The following is a 20,233-nucleotide window of genomic DNA, read 5'->3' on the forward strand; positions in this document are numbered from 1 at the left end:
AACGACAACCTTCAGAGATTCAAATCCCCCCTGCTAGCTACCTCTGCCTCCCTGGACTCCGGCTCCGGCTCCGCTGAACAAATCTCCACTCTGACGATCAATCTAGCACTTTGCATTCCACAACTCCCGAGCACAAAAGACTGCCTCCTCCGCTCCGGCTCCGATATCTGTTTTAATCAGCACTAATAACGTTCTCTCCGGCAAAGGCTCAAACGGTCCCCGCTTCTGAATCCCCCGGCTAGAAAAGCCCCGCACCTCACACCGTTCCCCCGCCCCACTTCGAGACGTCATCGGTCTTGAAGCGAGCGGACAATATATATATCCCATGTTGCGATCTTCACGGCGCTGTTTGCTGGTAAAGCCAAAGCCACCTGCACTGTTCACCTCGCACGTTCAATATCTCTACTCGATCTCAAGCCGGCAACCATCATCTTCATCGTTCCGAATCAGACGCTCAATACCCAAGCCTTCTTCATCATTCCCAACCTTTCGACTCGCATCAACCGCAACATCACAAGCCATGCCCATCGCCACTCCCACTCCCACTCCCACTCCCACCCCCTCATCTTCCGCCACATCCGAACAAACCCTCCACTCCCTCCTTACACTCAACCATACATCCCACCACATCGAATACAGAGGATATCTATCAAACCATCTCGTTCATCATCTATCGGCATTGTACTTTTTGGGTGCGACGAGTGAGAGGTTGAGGGAGGTTTATGATTGGCATACGGAGTTGGAGGGATGTACGAGGGAGGAGGAAGAGGTGGGGGAGGGGAATTGGAGGCGGTTTTTGGGGCTGAGGAGGTAAGCGTAAAGATGAGCGAAGCGAGGCGCGGGGATGATTGATGCAGGCGAACCACGAGGCGAGCGCGAGCGGAGTGAGCAACATTGCGCCGGAGGCGCTATACTCCCCTCATCACGGTATTTGCGAGCACCGGCGAGCGTCAGATCTTGAAGCGAGCGAAGCGAGCTTCGCCTCCGCCCACTATCCTCGCCGCGACCGGAGCGAGCAGGGTATCGTTCAACCAACCAACCAACCAATCATCGCGCCAACCATCAATCGCATGACTGACACTGGACTTCTATCTGTCTTTTGAAGGAACTATGCAGGCCTTCTCGCGCATTTCACCCGCGAACTCGATCGACACCCTCTTGACCACGTCCTAGCAACCTACCTCCCCGTTCTGATCCCGGGCATGCACGGCTCGGCCCTCCACCCACTCATTCACCTCGGCTACGCATGCGAGCTCGATTCACAACTCATATTCGCTGAAGCGCTCGCTTATTGCACGTTTTCTTACCTCCCCGTCGAAAAGAGGGATCACAATACCCTCAATGGGACGTCGGGGGATTTGGGGATTGAAGAGGTGCTGGAACGTGTTAGGACGGATGAACGGTTGGGTGAGGAAAAGCTGTTTGGGAAGAAGGGAAGGAATGGGCAGTTTCAGGAGAAGGTGGCGGATGTTGTTGGGAAGGCCGGGGGTGTGCTTGGGGAGTATGCGGGGATGTGGAGGCAAGGTGCGTTTTCAAACCCTCACATTCCACATGTCGGCGGACAACTTACGAAAGTCACTTTACGATTATTCTCTTCTGCGCAGACCCCGACCCTTCACGAGCACTGAACGACCTCCAGAAAACAGCAACAGCCCTCCTCTCCACCTTCAAAGAGGTCTCCACCACCTCGTCACATTCAGCTACACCGAAACTCGACTTTTTCCTCCTCCACCTCCTCACATCCACCCACGCCGTCCTGCAGATCCTCACGCACCCTGCCCTCAAGTCCCTCCACACCTCTCACCCCAATCTCGCCACCTCTCTCATTCACAATCAGTATCTGAGCATCCTTGTGGTTTATATCACCCAGGGACGGCCTGTGATGACACCGGACCGGGTGGCGGACCGATATAGGGGTGTGATACCCCCTGGGGATGCACAGGGTGTTTGGAAGGGCTTGAGGGTGAGTGCGGTGGGGACGGGGGATGAGCACGCCACGAAGGCGGTTTGGACGCTGTGGAGGTGGTATGAGGAAACGAAGAGCGAGAAAGGGGATGATGAGGAGGAGAGAAGGGGGTATCTTTTGGCGGCGATGGCGGTGAGGGAGATGGTGATGGGGCCCGAGAGGGAGGGGAGGGATAATTGGGAGTATCGCGGGGTTGGGTGGTGAGATTTTCGAGGGGGAGGCGATGGGGTGTGTTTTTTGTTTTAGTTTTTTGAAATTTAGGTTTTTTTGGTTTGTCAACGGGAATCAGATTTTGCGCATCTAGGTTGCTTTTTTTTTGGCGTTGGGAGAGCAGTCTCATACCTGATCGATCTGCTTTACGACCGTAACGTCGAGATCAGACGGAGATGTGTCTTGTCAGGTGGTAGGGGGGCAACTCTCCAAGTCCAGTGTGACCTTCGTTTCACCCATTCCTTCATTCTTACGCACAAGCATTTATCATACAGAAATTCCCACGCTATGTACACTCTAGTCTCCTCCCTTATCATACCGAAAATCCCTACGCTTCGGTCTCCCAATGCACATTCGAGATCTCGCAAAGAGGGTGTCCAGATTTTATCTCCGACCGCTCCAGCTTTTCGCCGCCTGGCGGGTCGGTCGCGAGGGGGTTGCTGCTGGCTCTGCCGTCTTCACCCGCTTGGACTGCGTAACAGAGGCGTAAGGTATCAGCAAAAACATCCGATATGGGAACAGGAAAGATGGTCATATTACCTGACGCGAAGCACGGATAGCCTCGCCACCCTCCGAATCGTACCCACTGCCATAATCGCTGCCCGGCTCCTCCTCCTCTTCATCACCATCATCGTCGCTCCGCTGCTGCTCTTCGGTAGTGAACTCCGCCTCGTCCTCGTTTTCCTCCACCTCCGATTCAGATGCCTGTTCCTCTTCGTCCGTCGCATCACCGCTCACTACGCTGTCGCTAGGATCATCAACTTCCGGGTCAGAGAGTGAGCTGGACTCAGACGAATCGTTGGCGGCCTCCTCATTGTCTTCATCCTCGTCAGTCAATTCAGGGGTAAACAGCGCGCCAACCTTCTCCTTCGACGAGCCATTCTTCGTCCCGCCCTTCTTATTCAACGCAGACAACCTCGCACCTCCCTGTCCCTCATCACGCGTCAAATCATCCTCACCGGCCTCCTCCTCCTCCTCATCCTGATCCGAGCCACCCCGCCTACGATCCGGCGCAGCTTGTCCATCGCTAGCAGGAGATGGATGCATCCCACCTTTCTTCGACAACCGCCCGGAGCGGGTAACGATGGGCCCACCTGACGATCCCTCCGCGCCGCGAGCCTTCTTCGTCTTGACAGAATCCTGCTCCTCACCCTCCACCTCTCTCAACAGCGCATCGAAATCCGCCTCGGAGATCTGTTGGGTAATATGGGGAGTTTCGCGCACACAGCGACCGGATCGCGTGCGATGGGTACTGGACGGATCACGGTTCTCGTGCTCGTGGTCGTCCCCGTCGTCATCTGCGTTGCGGCGACGGGAGTGCTGGGCGTCTGTGTCCGAGTCGGAGACGGGGTGGGCGCGGGTGGAGAGTTGCAGTGCGCGGAGTTCGCGGCTGATATGCTTTCCCTTGCGTATTTTTTCGTCAGATTGAGACTTTCCATTCTCTTGCTTCGGGTCGGACTCGGGGGGTGGTACGGGTCGTAGTATGATAAGAGCGTCCTCACACCAGGCTATCAGGCTCACCACGCCTCCCAGGTTTTCGACGTGCTCTATGTCCGCGTAGCTGTCTTGATCGACGGGAATCAGTGCTTGCTCATGCTGAGCAGCCCAAGTGGCAAGCAGTGTTTTGAACGCCGCCAGCTCGTCTTGTTCGCGAGTCGGCTTGATTGCGTCGATTGAAGCCGCAGAATCTTTGATCTTCAAAGCTGTTCCCACTTCCTTGACCTTCTCGCGCAGTTGGCTCAGCGACTCCGACGTCATCTCATCATTTGCCGCCAGCTCCATGAGGGCCTCCCCTCGTTTCTGCATCCAATTCTCAAATCCGGCAAAGACTACCTGGATAGCTTGGTGCGACGACCCTGGGAGTTTACATCCAATCTCCGCCAAAGAAGCAGTCAACGCATGCCTCAACTCTCGCTCCCGTGCACCGCGATCGTTGCACGCACGGAACAACTTGGAAATCGAGGCCAAACTATCCAGGTACCAAAAGCGGCTGGAAGACTCGACACGCATGGCCCGTTTGGCTTCGTTGTTCGGCGGGGTATAATAGTCGTCGGCCTGTTCTCCGTTGGCTGGTGCTTTGCCTTTGCCCTTGCGATCTACTTTGGAAGGCGCTGGGGGTGGGAGACGTGCGTCGGAATATGTGTACTTGAGCGCCTCGACGATGATGCCGTAGACGGCCGGGTTGCCTCCTGGCTCGTTTGCGGCGGCGACTACCTGTAATGCTCTCGTGGCCAAAATCTTTTCGGGCGTGGGTATCTCTGTCTCCCCATCCTGAGGTGGGGAAGCAGATGGCGGTGGGACCGATCTAATCGGGAGCAACCAGTAGTGCCGGCCAAACCGGTCTTCTCCCAACTTGCAGTTTCTTGCCCGCACAAGCTCCTCCAATGCATGGTACCGCGCATCCCAGGTTTTCTCCTCCTGTTCATGAGCAGCATACTTCTTCTCCAGCTTAGTAATCTTATTCCCAATGGTCGTGGCCTCGCGAACCAAGAAGATCTGCCTTCCCCTCAACGACTTGATTTCTCTCTGCTTGTATGCGAGCCGATCTCGCGAAACCAAGCGCTTCAATGCCCGTGTCTTCCCCGCTCCCTCCAGCTCGTCGGTTACGCTGTCGTCTTCCGAGGCGTTATCCGAGGCCTCTGGCTTTTTCAACTCCTCCAACTCCTTCTCAATCTTATCGATTTCCGCTTGAGTAGCCTGGGCAGTGGCCTCTAGCTTCTCGTGCTCCTCTTTCATTTGTTTCTTCTCACATGCAATCGACCATTTTGAGGTTCGCATTTCTTGCAGCCGATCCTGGCTCTCCCGAATTTTGTTCCTGAATTCTTCGCTACTCAGGACTCTGCCCACAAGGTAGTGAAGGCATGCGGCGTGAGCAGGGGGTGGCAGATGCGAGAGCGGCGTTGACAAAAAGGCGCCGCCTAGTCTTTGCTGAGATGGTTCGGATGCCAATAAGCGTCCTATGCGGTAACCGATCGTGAGATCCCAAGCCGAAGTGCTCCACAAAACGGCGCTGTAAAGGCTGGTATAGATAATAGTCAGTTCTTTAATATACTGTGAACCTTCACCGATGTAGCGTTCAAATGCGTCTGCACGTGTGGTAGTGTTAGCAACGGAGCCTATTCTGTGAATACGTTTGCGCTCAGTGAACTCACCCAGCTCATATTCCAATCCGGTATCGGGGGTGAGCTCGAGATATTCGACCGCAAACGTCTTCATAAACTTGACAACGACAGCGAACGACATGCTCTCAGCGATATTCAACCGTCTCCACTCGAGGATGTCGCCTGAAGACTCGGGGCATTCCTTCATCTTCGGCAGGTCGTGACTAAACGGCAGCATTTCTGGCGCAAGATCCTCCATGGTCTTTTTCGGTTTCTTGCCGAGGATCATCGGCTTCGTCGGAATATGCACCTCGATTGACTTTGAAGCAGACGAGGATGAGCCTGCCACCGCAGACGAGGGGTCAACTGGCTTTACCGCGAAGGCTAGGTGTCCCTGTTTGAATCCCTTTCCTTCCATTTTCCCAGTCTAAGAATGGTGTGTCAGACATATGCACAAGTAGCGTTCAGACGGCATCGCTAAGACGAAACATACGCGTTCAGGTGCTACCGAAGAAGAGGCAGACGCTTTCGCGCTCTTGCCCGCGGATGCTCTCTTCTTCGACTTTCCCTTGTGTTCTTTCTTGCCAGTCTCAGGCTCATTCACGTCCATAGGCTCCACATTATCCTAGTAGTCACGCCGTTGAGAGAATATCGTCGATCGATCCGAAATCTCACAACAGGGCGCTCACCGTGGCAGACTCAGTTTTCTGATCCCCGAAGCTCAATCTCATTTGTTTCTTGTATCTCTTGTCCTCGACGCGAACATCCAAGCTTTTCCGCTTCTGAGCAGTCTGTCCCAGTGGTACTCGCTTTGCTTTTTTGGCAGAGCTCTCTTTCGAGGTCGCTGTGCCCTTGGATAAGCCGTTCGCGGTGGTCTGCACTTTGACCGGAGGTTCGACGGAGATAGCAGGCTTTTTGGACAATAAGGAGCTTTCTGATGGCAGACCTGGATGATTCCTTTTCTTGGATGTAGATGAAGCGGCTTTGGAGGATGGCACCTCGATGACCACCGTGGGCTGTGACCTTGCCTGCACAGGGCGACCTGGCGAACTAGCTCGTTTGCTTGCCTTTCCTGGTTGACCATTCCTCGGCGTTGCCTCCCCGTCTTCCCCGCCGCTCTTCTGCCGCTCTTCTGGCTTGACGCCGAGCCATGCTGTTAGGCTAGGGCCTTTCGTTGAACCAGCCATATCAAGCGATGATGCGTCCTAAATTGCGGTCAGAAAGGTCAGAGGACGAAGTGACGACATTCAAAGACGTCACTTGAGTGAGATATTCACCTTGCGAAGGGAGGTAGTTTTTGCAGGAGGAAGAAGTTAGAGAAGGCTAGTGTCTATGCCTGTATGTGGACGCCGTATGTATGTTGGGAGTAGATGGACGTTTTGTTTTTGGAGGGGACGTTGGCAGCAATAAGCGCCAGAACTTCGAGGGCGTATTGACAGTGGTTCTCACGCTTTGAGGGCGAATGGGCGATGTCCGAAAGCTCGCGGCCTCGTTACCAGAAACCGCACTCCTGGGAACCGCACTCCTGGGAACCGGATCTCGGCATTCGCATGTTCCAGGTCTTTCCCTTTCTCGCCCGCCGTGCTATGATAGCATCATGCCTTTTGACTTTGGAGGCCCGCTCGCTGCTTGCCTTCCACTTTCACACCCACCAACAAAACAGGGAAATACGACAAAGTGTGGACAGCATATATATAAAGCACCACTCCCAGCTCATCTTAGGGACCCTGGACCGAACCTCCTCCTGGCAGCTCAATATCAAGCTGGAACGCAACTACTTCTGACCTCCAGTCGCATCCACCGACAGAAAGTCCTCCCGAGTCAAACGAACGGCGGAAGTTGAACGGTGCAACACTTTCCGATAGCGCGAAAACAAATTACTCTCGAGCACAGCGTAGACGCCTCCTTCTTTTTGTATCACCTATTTTCGATAGTCGGTCCGACCTTGTTTGCCTAGCTGGCGCATATACCTCCAAACAGCATGAGAGTGGCTGGTGGCTCTACACGCCGGACACCTCGTCTCTGGGACGACGCCTCCTCCGACGACGAGCATTACTCCTACCGGGAACAAAGGAACCCCTACCTCGAGAACCCCTGGGTGCCCGAAGCGGCCGCTACCAGCAACGGCAGTGCACCGGCGACAGTAGAAGGGGGGAAGAAGTCCCTACCAACACTCCCGCCACGACTATCCTCATTGCCGACGCCGCCGCCGGGGAGTCCGGATAGGGCGGAAGTGTCGGCAAGCGCAAAGCTAAGGGGTAGATGGGCGGAGGATGCGTTTGTGGAGGATGATGGTGAGGGAGATATTGGGGTGACGGAATTTAGACCACAGCGGGATGGGGATCGGGAGGACGTTGATGCGAGTGATTTGCTAGACGCGGGACGGACGAAACAATGGACAGCAGCGAATATGACTGCTGAACCCGAGTCTAGCGAGAGGGCGAGCCCTATTCTACCCGTCGGTTTCCAGGCGTCGTTTACAAAAACATCCACGAACTCCGGTAGCGCTGTTGCACCAGCAGATCCATGGGATTCTCTCCTCACTGCATCATCAACGGCCTCGTCCCGATCGTCACAACAGAAGCAACAACCCACAGAATCCTTCCATCTGGGCAACACGGACGCATTAGAAGCATTCCTCCTAGGAACCCCACCACCACAGACCGCGGAGATCCCTCGGATAAAGGAAGTCGCACGATCTCCGCTAGTGGATCTCCAGCCTGATGTGGCCGTGAATATGGTGGAGGACGTAGTCCCACAAGCTGCTGAACCTGCCGAGACGCGGCATGACTTTCCTGACATTGATCCGGAAAAGGCTGCTTTGATGAAGTATGCGTCAGTGCTAGAAGTTTATCTTTTATGCCGAAGGAAGTGATTATCTCACACAAACAAAATCTCAACTTGCAGACAAATAATAGAACTCCAACGCACTCTCCGCCCCAAAATCGCGCGCGTCACCCAAGCCCGCATCGACCACGCTAAGCAAACCAACGAAACGCAGCTGCTGCATCAATATATGACGAATCTCATGGCCGCGTCAAGGAAGATGGAGAAGGAGAAGGATATGACGAAAGTGGATAAGCCTGCTAGGAAGAGTAGATGGTTTTCTCGCTGATGAAGGGAGGAGTTGGGGACCGGGGGATTGTATAGAGTGTATCGATGTAGCATAATTTTTGGCTGAGGCGGTGTCAGTTGAAAGAGAAAATGGATCACCTCATCTTTTTGCTGTTAGCTTCTCCAAGTTGCATCGTTGAGTCTGACAAGCGCACATGCCTCATTGCTGGACATGATGGCTTCGGAGGTGACCTCCTCTTCGCCAGAGCCTTTGAACGCTCAGTCACATCTTCTCTCCACGCTATATTGACGTACAATCAAGCTGAGCTCCTCCAAAATCGATAGCAGTAACGCAGCAAAAAAGAAAATTTTCGGATGAAAAGGTTTCCCCTCCAAATGTGTATTTGAAAGAGAACAGCCCATCGATCCCAATCCTCCGCAACAATCGTCCCAACTACAGAAAAGAAACGACAACCCTTCCTCCAGATTCACATTGACTGAGTTCCTGGTTTTCCCTCCAACTCGCTATCTCGGCAAATCTAAACTGTTTCGTCTGTGCATGTCGATCGAATGGAGTACGGTGGCGATCCTCGTTTGCAGCTGGGTGTAATTGTTGCCTCCTGCAAGGAATTTAACGGTACTGGTGGAGGAAAGATGGCTGTGAGTTGTACGCGCGATATTTCTGGGAAACACGGTTTCCCTTTCCCGTCGTACGCCCTCAATTTCTTCCTAATCTTGAAAACGCAGGTCTCTCTTCCACGCATCCTATCCAGCATTCGCAACAGCTCATGCAACCCACGCGGGCTGCTCCCTTCCTTCCATGTTCCGCCGGCCCTAACCGGCCCGCTCTCCTCGACGGCTTTTGCCACCCTGTCCGCTGTCCGGTGCCCTCTCTCGCTCTCTCTCCTTCCTAGCTACTGAAATCCCGGTCAAACGTTTCTCACCTTGATGAAACCGATGTCCTTGGAGTATTCGCGGAAGCACTGACGGCAGATGTTCAAGTTGTACTTGCGGATCAAACCAGCCTGGTGAGCGCAGACGCGGCTGTTTCGGGATAGGAGGTGGAAATGGGGATGTCAACGTGCTGGCCTGGGTACACAATTGAGGTTCCTTTCCTCCGCTCAACTTCCAGTTTTCCCAAAGTAAGAATCCCGTTTAAAATCTCTCCTTTCCTCTTCTACTCCGGAGTTTCGTCCCCGCCCTCTACGCCAGAGGATCGTTCCCGCCTCCAAATGTGCGGTCCTTCTACCACCTCGACCGTCTACTGTTCCCCTTCGACAATTTCGTCAACAAAATCCCATAGAAACATACCACTGGCGAGAGCCCTTCCCGTACTTGCGGGGGTGGGAGAACCAAACAGCGGAGTGAGCCATTTCGACGGTGTTTGCTGGTTGCTGCTGAGCGTTGACGAGGCTGCTTGCAGGGGCGAAAGAGGGAGAAACAGCAAGCCATGCTCCACAGCGATATTGATATGCATGGAGTGCAATGTGGCTTAGCATCTTGGCGTTTAATAGAGTACTCACGTGCTTCGCAGGGCTATTGTATTCTCCTGACTATTGAGACCATTACACGCGGCGAGGACTGCAGGTTTAGACCTTTAAGACTATCCCTGCCACAGACGTTCGGTGCAAGATGCTCTCCAGGTCCTGTCAACCTCTGGCAAAGGCCGCCTTGGCAGCAGGCGCCGTCCCATCGGTATGTCCGCTGTTCAGGTTCCGGTCAATTCTGTTAATATTCCTCAGACTTTTTCGCTCCTCCAGCGGCAATACCACGAAATCGTGAAGCGCACCAACACCAACCAAGTATTCACACAGAGGGGTCCCGGAGGACGCTCGTCAGTTTCGGGACATGTCGCTACCGTTATGGGATGTACCGGCTTTCTCGGCCGTTATGTTGTCAACAACTTAGGTGGGCGCCTTTGGAGGGGTGGGAACGCGATGTTCGTTGGTGGATTGTGGGCTCAACATGAGATTCGAATGCAGGGAAGCGTGGAACACAGGTTATCACTCCATACCGAGGAACAGACGACGACAGGAGGCACTTGAGGCTTATGGGTGATCTGGGTCAGATTGTCCCTCTGGTATGGTTCTGGACAGGTTATGGTTCGCGGGGGGACTCCTCACTGACAGAACTCCACCGTTTAAAAGCGATTCGACATTCGTAACGAGGAGCAGATTCGGGAATCTGTCCGTCACGCTGATACCGTCTACAATCTGATCGGGAAGGACTGGGCTACCAAGTACGTTGGAGAGAGAAAGCAGAAGCTGGACCTCATTTGGCGGGTGATTGACGACAGGGTTCGCATTCACCAGGAACTTCACTTTCGAGCAAGTGCACATCGACGGCGCTGCCCGCCTTGCCAGGATTGCGAAAGAGGAAGGCGTCTCTAGGTTCATTCATGTCTCTGCTTTGAACGCCGATGTCAACTCGAATTCGCATTTCCTGCGGACAAAGGCGTTGGGAGAGCAGGCTGTCAAAGCTGAGTTCCCCGACGCCGTTATTGTCCGTCCAGGCATACTATACGGTCACGAGGATCGGTTTTACAACCGCTTGGGATGTGAGTGGTCTGAATCGATATGGACGATTGGGACTGGGCTCTGACTGATCAGCGCGACTTGGGCATCAGGGTATGTGAAGTGGCTACCTGTCGGCATCCCCATGGTCAACGGCGGCAAGACTCGTGTGAGGCCTGTGTACGTTGGTGATGTTGCCCACGTTCTCGCCAAGCTCCAGTACGATGATCGTGCTGTGGGCAAGATTGTGGAACTTTACGGGTACGTTTCGAATTTCGATCTCCTTACTCCACCTGCCATTCTTACCCTCGCCGCTGCACAGCCCGAAGGAATACCATTATGCGGCATTGGTTGAGTTCTTTCTCGACATTACACGCCGTGAGAAGTCTGCTATTCCCGTACCAAAAGTCATTGCCAAGGCCATCGCAGCCGCTTCCAACGCCGTCATGGCTTTCCCGGTTATCTCCCCGGATGAAGTCGAGAGGGTGAGCTTTTCCATGGACATCCCATTGATCATACCGTTTGGATTGCATGCTCACTGTGCTCTCTCCCGTCCAGCTCTTCGTTGACGACACACCCACCCCCGGCGCCCTGACCTTTGACGACTTCAACGTCAAGCCATTCACAGTCGAAGACCAGATCATCCGTTTCGCTGGCCTGTACCGATCGGCGGAGTTCCAGCGTGCGCCATACGAGACCATTCTGCGCAAATATACCACAGACGATGTCAAATTGTGAATACATTGTCTCTCCTCCACGTTTCGAACACCCTCGTCTCCTTTTTTGATAGTCTGAATATATACAAATGACCAGCGGAAACTTTGCCTCATATGCGCAGGTGCCGTAACTTGGTATATTTACATGGTTCGGTATCAGGTTGGTGTGCATGCGGAAGCACTAAGGTACCAATGCGTGCTGCTATCCCTGTCATGCAACACCCTCCTCCAAATCATTCAATCTCTGCAGCTCAATGCTATCCGCCGTATTCCCACTCGGCCCCGGCCCGCCAGGGTACGTGCTCCCCGCTCGCTTCAACGTCCCCGCGATCGCAATGGGCTCCATCTCCTTCTGCATGCACAGGTGCTCGCCGCCCATCGCCATGATGAGCAGCGTGCAAATGACGGTGAGCCACCATAGAAATGACCGTGGCAGGGAGCCTGTGTAGAGTGATGTGATGACGAGGTGCAGGAAATGCAGCGTTGTCGAGAAGTCCAGACATAGTTTGGCGCGTTGGACTAGGAAGAGTTGGCTGTAACATCTGCGGGAACCCACATATCCAACGTCAGCCGGATGTGCCCCTCTCCCTACAGCAGATACAGCAGATCGACCTAAACTCACCCTATCCCCGCATTTATCACAAACGCCAAAAACAAACTCCAGCCCACCACCGTGTCCGTCCGCAGCTCCGTCCACGATATTATCTGGGCCAGCGACACTGGCGACCCCGTCAACAGGTCAATGAAGAATATGACTAGTGATGCCGATAGGTAATATGAGGTCTGTAGTGCCACTGCCGTCAGGAAGGGTGAGCAATTTGAAGAGAAGAGGTGGAGTGGAGGCGGGATAATCGGCTCTCACCTATTTGCGCTGCTATGAGGATGGGGTCGAAGGTATTTGTGCGAAAACCGGATGACATGCTGGGTCGGGTCGTTTTCGCGATTTGGTGCGAGTGGCAATGGTGCGGAGCTCTCGGGAAGACCGGCCGCCAAAGGGAAAGATGCCGGTAGGCTTGTGTCGTGGAAGATGCGGTGTGGGTTGATGCTAATATTCATACGCCCGTTAGAGAGGTCTTTGCCGTTGATAGGCGGTTTAGCGGAAGGGCAGAGCGGGCAGGACGCTGGGCAGGACGCGACGTGGAAATGGCGTCCACACCCCATTATGGTCAGCTTCCCCTCGAGTACATCATCCTCGCCGCCCACATCCTCCGCCGGTAGCATCAGTGTTACCGCCGTCCGCTCGTCCATTCTATTCAACTCGCCGGCTCTCTTCGAATCCCACATAATGGTAACGGCCACAAAGACCGGTTGCCCGCTATCCTCATCCTCTTCGGCTCGCGCAATGTCGACCGCGACGGTAATGTCAAGCTCTGGCTTACGGGTAGACGCTGAGCATCTAAACCCGATTGGCGGAGAGTCTGATCACCGTTTCCGGATTCATTACCTTATGCTTTGACCAGCGCGGTTGTGGGAAGTCCCACGTTGAACAAGCACGATGCGAACGCTTTCTTCCGGGCAGGTGAGTTGTTGAACTCCGCGAGTCATCTATCCGTTCGGCATTACATCTCATATCGGCGCCTTCACCTTCCACGCTCGTCGACCCACTCCGCATCTACATCCTAGGCTACAGCAAACGCCCTCTTCTCCCGAGCCACCCCCCCACGAGCAGGCATCATGTGTCTCTCCGGTTTCGGCCAAAGCCTCCCAGAAAGCACAGCCCACCAACCCGCACTCCTCCGCGACGAAATCCAATACGCGACGGGTCTCAAAGGTTTCATCCTCCCCTTAATCCGCCCCCAAGAGCCTTGTGGACATCAAGCAGCAGTACGCTGTCGGCGCGCATCAGCCGGTTGACGAGCGGCTTGAAGTCGCGAACCTCAACTGTGGGAACCGCCGCTTTCTTGAGCGAATGAGAGTAGGTCATCTAGGTACAATTATGGCGTAAATTCAGAGTATTGCGGGAGGAGGCGTGATCGTGCTACGTAGAAAGTAAGGAGAGGAGAAGCTCTGTGCCGAGGACTTGAGTTCATTCATATAACCCAGAGGCCTCCATCGAACAAAAACGGCATGCGCAATTCCTATTCCATGTGTCAATTGTTTTCACCGCACGAATGATCGAACATACAGTTGTATCTTGCCGGATTAGCTTTGTGAACCCACTTGTTGAGCGTAGGTTAGAGCTAGGCCGTGCAAAAGCACGCTATCGTCACATCTCTCATCCCTGAGTGGACATCAAAGGCGGCCGTTAAAACATAGATCTCGCCGCAATAGATCTTGATGCACTGAGAGTTGTGACTCGGTATACGCTGCCGCCTAGAAGCAATTGTGGTACTGGCACGGCGGGACGAGAACAGGGACCGAAGACGTGCCACACGCACTTGCGGTCGCCCGACCAAATTTACGACATCTATGCACAAAAGACCGTTTGAAGCACCAGGAGTACCGAGCATGAAGAATTCTGTTCTTATATACAGGATTATGGGAAGACCTCAACCGGGATGTAGGAATTCGTGGTGTGATTTGTTTCGCCACCGCCGCAACTTCCAGACTCGTCCCGACTACAAGAGCAATCCAGATTGGTTTAGCCCGTAGTTGCTTCTTCAGCTACACGAAGGCACCCGAACGCGACGGCCGTTGACTTTGAGTGTCACCATTTGAGGTGATTTTCGGTTCGCTTGCTGGTCGAGGGTGGACGCGAAGGTATTCCGCGCACTCGTACATGGTTGAGAAGTTCACAATGATGTGATGATCGGCGTACTACTTCTATTTGAACCGAGAAGCGGTGTTAATAGAGGAGACATTTGTTGCGGAGTTCTGCAGGTCTTTATCGTGTCTTACTCTGATAGGCATCGACAAAACGAACCGATTTCCGAGTTTCGCAATAATCGGATTGACGGATGTCGCGCACGTTGGGAGCATAGCGCTGCGGAGCTCTAAGTGTCCTAAGACTTGAGGGTTATGTTGATGAATAGTGAGGTTGTCCCGCGGATAGCTTCATTCGGGCGATATTGGGGTTGCGAGTGGTCTGTGCTGGCGGGGATATCCTGACGAGTAGCCCTCGGCAAGGGAGAGTGGAAGAGAGAAAGGTTTGAGTATTTGGACAACTAATACGCATTTTCGAATGCTCTCTCCATACAAGGGCGTGGGTATGGAGACGCACTGCATACCCCGAACCCCCTCCTGCGGAATCTGAACATCTTGGCCATCGTTCATGTCGCCTCAACAGCAGCAGAGCGAATGCCAATGCAGACTCCGCCGCGGCAAAGGCCGTTTGGACACTGGTTTGGACAGACGCCGGTGACGTCGCGACCGGAAACGCAGAACCAGATGTCTCACCTCAACAAAGGATTTTGCCCTTTTCTTTACGTGCTTTGACGGACTGACCTCCCCTAAAGACCACGACGCCAAATCTCGTCGTACGTCTTCATACTGGTCCTCGGTGAGGAAGGGTCGGTACTCGTTCGGGAGGTTCGGGAGCCTATCGTCTATCAGGAGACACGACCTGGTAGCACTAGACTCACCAGAATCAGCGAGTTTTTCATCAGACAGACAGACAGACAGACAGACAGACAGACAGAGAGAGAGATAAGCGACATCAGATATCCGACTTACAGAACGAGGGGCGCATTGCGCATCAGGTTTCCGGACGGTATAGGACGTTTCTCAGAGAGAATGGCTCGCTGGATCTTAAGGAGGACTCGGTGCGGGTCAACGCCATTGAAGAGGACATGATCCTGTTGAGATTTTTTGCGTTGGCAGCCTTTCAGATTGCCGCAGCTTCATCGAACATTGCAGCCACCGAAATGTAAACGTACCGCAACGTCAACGTTACTCAGCTGAGCAATACTTTTGGTCAACAATGCAGACGGCAATTTACGCCCGCTTTCGACGTCCGGGGCCGATACTTCATCATCGATTGATGAAGAAACGCTTTCCGCTCTTTCGGCTTCCCGAACAAAGGGAGCGAATTTTCGGGGTTTCAGAGGCGTCTCTTTTGGCTGCTGTAGCTTTTGCTTGGTTCGCCGCATCTCATCGCGTGCGTCCTCCATGATCTCTTCCGCGCCAACCTCAACCCATTCGAGGCCTTGCCGCTTTCGCTTCCTTTGGCCTTCACTCCGAGAACCTTTTGAGTATATTGCTCCCAATGTGACACCCACTCGAGATCGGCTTCATATCTCTAATTCGCCGCGTTGCGTTCGACCGCCGCCCCTATCTGTTCGAAGCGTTTCGATATCGCTTTGATGCGTCTGATGCATGACTCCTCTGTCGTGAACGTCGCACTTTGGACAAATTTCACCGGAGAGAAGTTGCCTGACTTCATCTGCGACTTAACAAATCCCACTGGGATTTCGGGAACGGCTGGCGACCACGAGTCAGTAACCACGTATCGTCGCCCGATCCATCCTGAGGCGGTGGTCCACGCGTCTTACCTTCATCCTGTGCTCTCGCGTGGACTAACTGAAGTTTGGCAGCGCTGGCTCTAGAAGGACGCCTAATGGAACTTGGAGACGCGTACTGTACGTACGAGCCCAACCAAAAGAAAAAGTGCAAGATGAGGGGTGGAGAAAACTCAAATTGGATGTCCGATCGGAGCAAGGGTCTCGTAAGCGTCTATTGCTGACTCAGCGATTTCGGGTCGATGTCGGGTCGTTTAAATCCCGCTGGGATTTCGGGAACAGCTGGCGACAGTACGCGTCTCCAAGTTCCATTAGGCGTCCTTCTAGATGTGGCGCCAAACATGCGGATTCCGCGTGTTGCCCATCCCAGTCTGCGGCGACACAGGTGGCGGGGGTCCTGCCCCTTCTAATTGAATTCCGAGGGGTAGTTGTGTGGATGATTGTGACTGCATGAGCGTCTGTGGCTGTTGATGATTCAGTCGTGCCACTGGGGATGTGAGATCCGGTGGCTGCAGCATCTCCGGCCATCAGGGAGTTTGTCCGTCAGCCGCGCATTCCACTGTTTACAGTTCGGTGTCATCCGTTCACTGCTGCACCGGTGTTAACGACCGGTCTTTGCGTGGCGACTAGGCGAAGCGAAGAAAAGATGCATTCAGGTGCGAAATCCGAGCCGAGGGGCCAGATGAATATCGTCAAGCTGTCAACGAAGCTACGTTGTTGGATACCTTGTGAGTAACATCGGTGCTTCCAGTCATACGTGAACGTGCTTGCTGAGTGATGTGCGACTCCTGACAGATTTCCCAGCCGCTTCCAACATCGGAGGCTACGTTCACCACCCGATACGTGTGGCCGTGGCTGGGCTTGATCAAGAAAGGCGCTTTGCAAATAGAGCTGTAGGTTACTCTCTCAGTCGAGTTTCCATGAGACTTCTCGCTGATGTTGATGCAGGGATGTGCTGATTGAGAACGGCGTGCATCGCCCAGACGTGCACATCTCGCAGACAAGAAGGTATCTGCAACAAACTTTAGTTCAGGCGGAAATCAAGACGAAGACGGCGCCCGAAGCAGAAAAACAGAAGGAAACGGCCCGAGTCATCGAAAAGGTTATGCAATCATACCGGTCCGAGGTTGAGTACAGCTACAATGGTCTCGAGGCCCCAAAACTCGCCATCTGCATTCAAGGTACTCGTCGTAAGCGTACAAAGCGGAAAGACCAACCAAGGATGGTGGCATTGATGAATTTCTCGGTTTCTTACCCAGACACCCAAGTCAAAGTATACCATGTCTTTTCATTCGCAAAGATGTTCGTGTCGTACTTTGCAGGATCATTGCAAATCATGACCCAGGTTCCTGAGGGCGACAAGGGGTATCGAAGGATAATCAAGTGCGTATCGCAATGGAAAGGGTTAGCTGTAAGTTGCTTCAGCAAAGGCTGCTTTACAGTCTCACAATACTGAAGCCCGTGAGTGACCTTCGCACTTTGTGGGTTGAATCGGAGATTGCTGAAGATCATATATCCATCGTCGCACTCTGCAAATGAAAGCTGGTTGGATTTGGCAGATGTTACCTTGAGTGTCGTCTCTTCCTGCGGCTTTATGCAATGTATGCAGCATCGTCCGCACTTCGAAGTTAGCACCCTAAGAAAGGCTGAAGAGTTGGAGCGAAAAGCTTGCTACTGAATACTATGCAAGGCGTATTGTATCTAGAGAGTCTATGGCTTCTACCATCTAGTCTAGTTTAAAGATACGGTTCTTCCCCACAATAAGAACTGCATGATATTCCATCCCGACAACAGCTCAATCATCACCACCAAAGCTAAAGAGCGGCGCGCTTTCGCCTTCCAGCTCATTCATAATACTCCAAAGCGACGACGGTTTAGGTATTTCATCCGTCGATGCCTTGGGTGCATCACGCATGTCAGCTTTCTTCATCAAATCCGCGATCACGCCAGGATGTGCGGCCTCGAACGCCTCCGTGAACTTCTCATACAGACTCTCCCCATCACAGAATCCGCTCACTTGCTCCCGGCGACAACGCAAGAACTGTAGGACTTCGCGCAGGTTTTCCGATGATACGAAGTTCTGCGTTAGGGCGATCGAGGGTTCGAGGTTCATGACGGCGTGCCACCAGCCTAGAATTGGGAAGGGGAGGAGAAGATTGATATATGTTTCATACGTTGGGGAGGGGAATGCTTTTGGACATACCACGCGGCACGAACAGAATCTCTCCCGCTCGGCAGACTCCTTCGATGGGTGCCGATGGACCGGATTTCGTTTGCTCGTAAAAACTCAGAAACCTGAGGGAACAGTGTTTGGTGAATAGCGAGAACCGAGTAGATCCTCAAAAAATCCTGGCTACTCACCACTCAGGCAACGACAAGGGCGCCGTCACCTCACTCCCATCCGGCGAGGGAAACACTCCCGGAGGAATGACTTCCGGCGGATACATTATCCACTTCTTGGCTCCGCTGATGACGGCATTCCAAGCACTAGCTGCTGACTAGTGAGACGGACTTTCACGCAAGACAATGAAGAGCATTCTCTCTCACTTACTGGAGTTGGGATCCACGTGAAACGTGCTACCGCTCCTAGCGGGTCCTATGATGAGCCACCTATAATCCGGTCGTTGCTCTCCAAGCACGCCAAAGAAATCTTCCTTGAAGTATTCTGGGACAGTGTAATCTTCCGACAAGCTCGTCCCTTCCGCGAACCGCTTGTCGAACAAGTATAGGGGTGCCTCGTCCTGTGTGCAGTTCTGCGAGTAACTGAGGTAATCCCGGAAAGGTATCCGCACAGCTTCGGCGGTGAACATCTTATTTCCATAATGTTCAAGCAGATAGTCTTCGCTCCATTTCTCATATGCCGGCCACTGGGAGACGACATCAGTGAGGATCACCGGTTTATTTGGCTTCGCGTACTCGACGACGAATTCGCGATAACTGAGATTGGAGCGACGCTCGATATTGTCGATGCTGGCGCCACATAGCGCATCCAAAGGAACGGAGGCGCAGCGAAAGCTTGTGAACAGGAAATCTGAGTAAATCCCTTCCACAACTATCGGGACGTCCGGAAGATACGCAGCTGGCCGTCCCGCATCGACGCAATTGCGATATTTATACGTGTTCCTCCACGTATTCTGGAAAACACCCCATCCTCCGGTCCCAAACTCGTTGATAGTCAAAGCCCTCCAGAGGTCGTCGTGATAGGTGAAAACGTAGAGAGCTTGAGAACACCGCGCCAGCCGCGAGAGGTCGGCCGCCTCCAACTGCCCGAGCAAGTCAAGGAGAAGTTCGTCCGGGAGATATGCTAGATAGCCAAGCCCGCCCTTTCGACAGTCCCGCACACCTCGCGCCGAGTCAAATAGATAGTTTCCAGCTGGCTTTATGCCCCGCGGATGTTTCCCGGACGGCAAAAGAAACTGAGTAGACGGCCGGGTCGACGTTTTAACGCGCTTTTTGACGGTCGCGGCAGCTCGAGAGGCGGCGCATGACGGGCCCGCTACGTCCGCCCGTTTTCTTTTGTAAGCTTGGAGAGGGGTGTCCAACAGTTCGCGAGCCATTGCGCACTTGTGGTAGTATGCAGCAGAAGAAGTTGCAGTTGCAAAAGGCAGCTTCTGACGGCTATTATAATTTACGCGCGCATCACGTGCTCCATTGTATTTTCCAAACCGTCTCCTCGCGGGTTTGTCGCTTCCACTTCTCGTTCCGCCTCATACAGTAAAACTGCCAATATTGGCATGGGGAAGTCTATCGAACCCATATACGTATAAATACTCCCGATTTGTTTCGCAACGCAGTCGCTGCTTTATCCTTTCTTTTGCGCACGCTCCTTGCCGTCACTTCCTCCTCACTCGATGTGACCTTGCCCCTCTCACGATACCTCTCATGTTGATGCGTGGGAGACTCAGCGGTAGTCGAGATCAAGTCTCTGAAAATTTGAAAAGTTCGAGGAGTTGGAGACCAGGTCTTCATTCACATCGCCGTTCTTCAATGCCCTGGAGAGCTCCTCTGCCACACTGCAATCCGTTGACAGTTCCACAGCAGGCATATGCCGCAGCCCGATACCGCAGGGTACAACCGTAGGTGATAGACAACGCCGGAGCCGTATGTCTAGCGGCGTAAACCGGCCGTCCACCAGGTGCTTGCATGCCCCTGGCATCCATCTCCGCACACCTCCCAATCACACAGCCGACTGAAGTGAAATGAGATGAAGCAACGCACATGCCTGGTTGATCTTGAGCGCGCTTGAAGTATCTCCGGCCAATGGCTTCATATGGGG

The 20,233-nt window shown here is 53.5% G+C and overlaps 8 protein-coding genes across 8 annotated transcripts; 4 read left to right on the top strand and 4 right to left on the bottom strand.

The window, feature by feature from the left end:
- Positions 1-159: 159 nt before the first annotated feature.
- On the top strand, positions 160-2,439 carry EV422DRAFT_190501 (uncharacterized protein). Its single transcript, XM_053065200.1, has 4 exons — positions 160-355; positions 451-810; positions 1,106-1,524; positions 1,605-2,439. Exons 2-4 carry the CDS (start codon positions 521-523, stop codon positions 2,168-2,170), a joined length of 1,275 nt encoding a protein of 424 aa, XP_052923098.1. The 5' UTR covers positions 160-355; positions 451-520; the 3' UTR covers positions 2,171-2,439.
- Positions 2,238-6,686, bottom strand: EV422DRAFT_190528 (uncharacterized protein). The gene is made up of 6 exons (XM_053065201.1): positions 6,555-6,686; positions 5,967-6,482; positions 5,771-5,902; positions 5,329-5,704; positions 2,717-5,262; positions 2,238-2,647 (listed from the first exon to the last, which is right to left on the bottom strand). The coding sequence occupies exons 2-6, from the start codon at positions 6,462-6,464 to the stop codon at positions 2,561-2,563; spliced, it is 3,639 nt and encodes a 1,212-aa protein (XP_052923099.1). The 5' UTR covers positions 6,465-6,482; positions 6,555-6,686; the 3' UTR covers positions 2,238-2,560.
- Positions 6,687-6,887: 201 nt separating this feature from the next.
- EV422DRAFT_538836 (uncharacterized protein) lies at positions 6,888-8,487 on the top strand. Its single transcript, XM_053071003.1, has 2 exons — positions 6,888-8,106; positions 8,185-8,487. Exons 1-2 carry the CDS (start codon positions 7,259-7,261, stop codon positions 8,390-8,392), a joined length of 1,056 nt encoding a protein of 351 aa, XP_052923100.1. The 5' UTR covers positions 6,888-7,258; the 3' UTR covers positions 8,393-8,487.
- Positions 8,488-9,710, bottom strand: EV422DRAFT_538839 (40S ribosomal protein S29). The gene is made up of 3 exons (XM_053071004.1): positions 9,643-9,710; positions 9,276-9,375; positions 8,488-8,971 (listed from the first exon to the last, which is right to left on the bottom strand). Exons 1-3 carry the CDS (start codon positions 9,702-9,704, stop codon positions 8,963-8,965), a joined length of 171 nt encoding a protein of 56 aa, XP_052923101.1. The 5' UTR covers positions 9,705-9,710; the 3' UTR covers positions 8,488-8,962.
- Positions 9,711-9,914: 204 nt separating this feature from the next.
- EV422DRAFT_538840 (uncharacterized protein) lies at positions 9,915-11,665 on the top strand. Its single transcript, XM_053071005.1, has 8 exons — positions 9,915-10,026; positions 10,092-10,239; positions 10,314-10,411; positions 10,479-10,570; positions 10,644-10,888; positions 10,958-11,105; positions 11,167-11,329; positions 11,403-11,665. Exons 1-8 carry the CDS (start codon positions 9,964-9,966, stop codon positions 11,580-11,582), a joined length of 1,137 nt encoding a protein of 378 aa, XP_052923102.1. The 5' UTR covers positions 9,915-9,963; the 3' UTR covers positions 11,583-11,665.
- On the bottom strand, positions 11,593-12,718 carry EV422DRAFT_190708 (integral membrane protein S linking to the trans Golgi network-domain-containing protein). The gene is made up of 3 exons (XM_053065203.1): positions 12,423-12,718; positions 12,183-12,354; positions 11,593-12,102 (listed from the first exon to the last, which is right to left on the bottom strand). Exons 1-3 carry the CDS (start codon positions 12,478-12,480, stop codon positions 11,772-11,774), a joined length of 561 nt encoding a protein of 186 aa, XP_052923103.1. The 5' UTR covers positions 12,481-12,718; the 3' UTR covers positions 11,593-11,771.
- Positions 12,719-16,427: 3,709 nt separating this feature from the next.
- Positions 16,428-17,496, top strand: EV422DRAFT_508354 (uncharacterized protein; the record flags this gene model as incomplete). The annotated part of the gene is made up of 6 exons (XM_053068738.1): positions 16,428-16,499; positions 16,588-16,613; positions 16,655-16,685; positions 16,753-16,850; positions 16,906-17,340; positions 17,400-17,496. 6 exons carry the CDS (start codon positions 16,428-16,430, stop codon positions 17,494-17,496), a joined length of 759 nt encoding a protein of 252 aa, XP_052923104.1.
- Positions 17,497-17,582: 86 nt separating this feature from the next.
- EV422DRAFT_190700 (uncharacterized protein) lies at positions 17,583-19,590 on the bottom strand. Its single transcript, XM_053065202.1, has 4 exons — positions 18,509-19,590; positions 18,319-18,448; positions 18,161-18,252; positions 17,583-18,087 (listed from the first exon to the last, which is right to left on the bottom strand). The coding sequence occupies exons 1-4, from the start codon at positions 19,512-19,514 to the stop codon at positions 17,753-17,755; spliced, it is 1,563 nt and encodes a 520-aa protein (XP_052923105.1). The 5' UTR covers positions 19,515-19,590; the 3' UTR covers positions 17,583-17,752.
- Positions 19,591-20,233: the final 643 nt, after the last annotated feature.

Source organism: Fimicolochytrium jonesii (genome assembly GCF_025526975.1).
Source record: "Fimicolochytrium jonesii strain JEL569 chromosome Unknown EV422scaffold_23, whole genome shotgun sequence".
NCBI classification, from domain to species: Eukaryota; Fungi; Chytridiomycota; class Chytridiomycetes; order Spizellomycetales; family Powellomycetaceae; genus Fimicolochytrium; species Fimicolochytrium jonesii.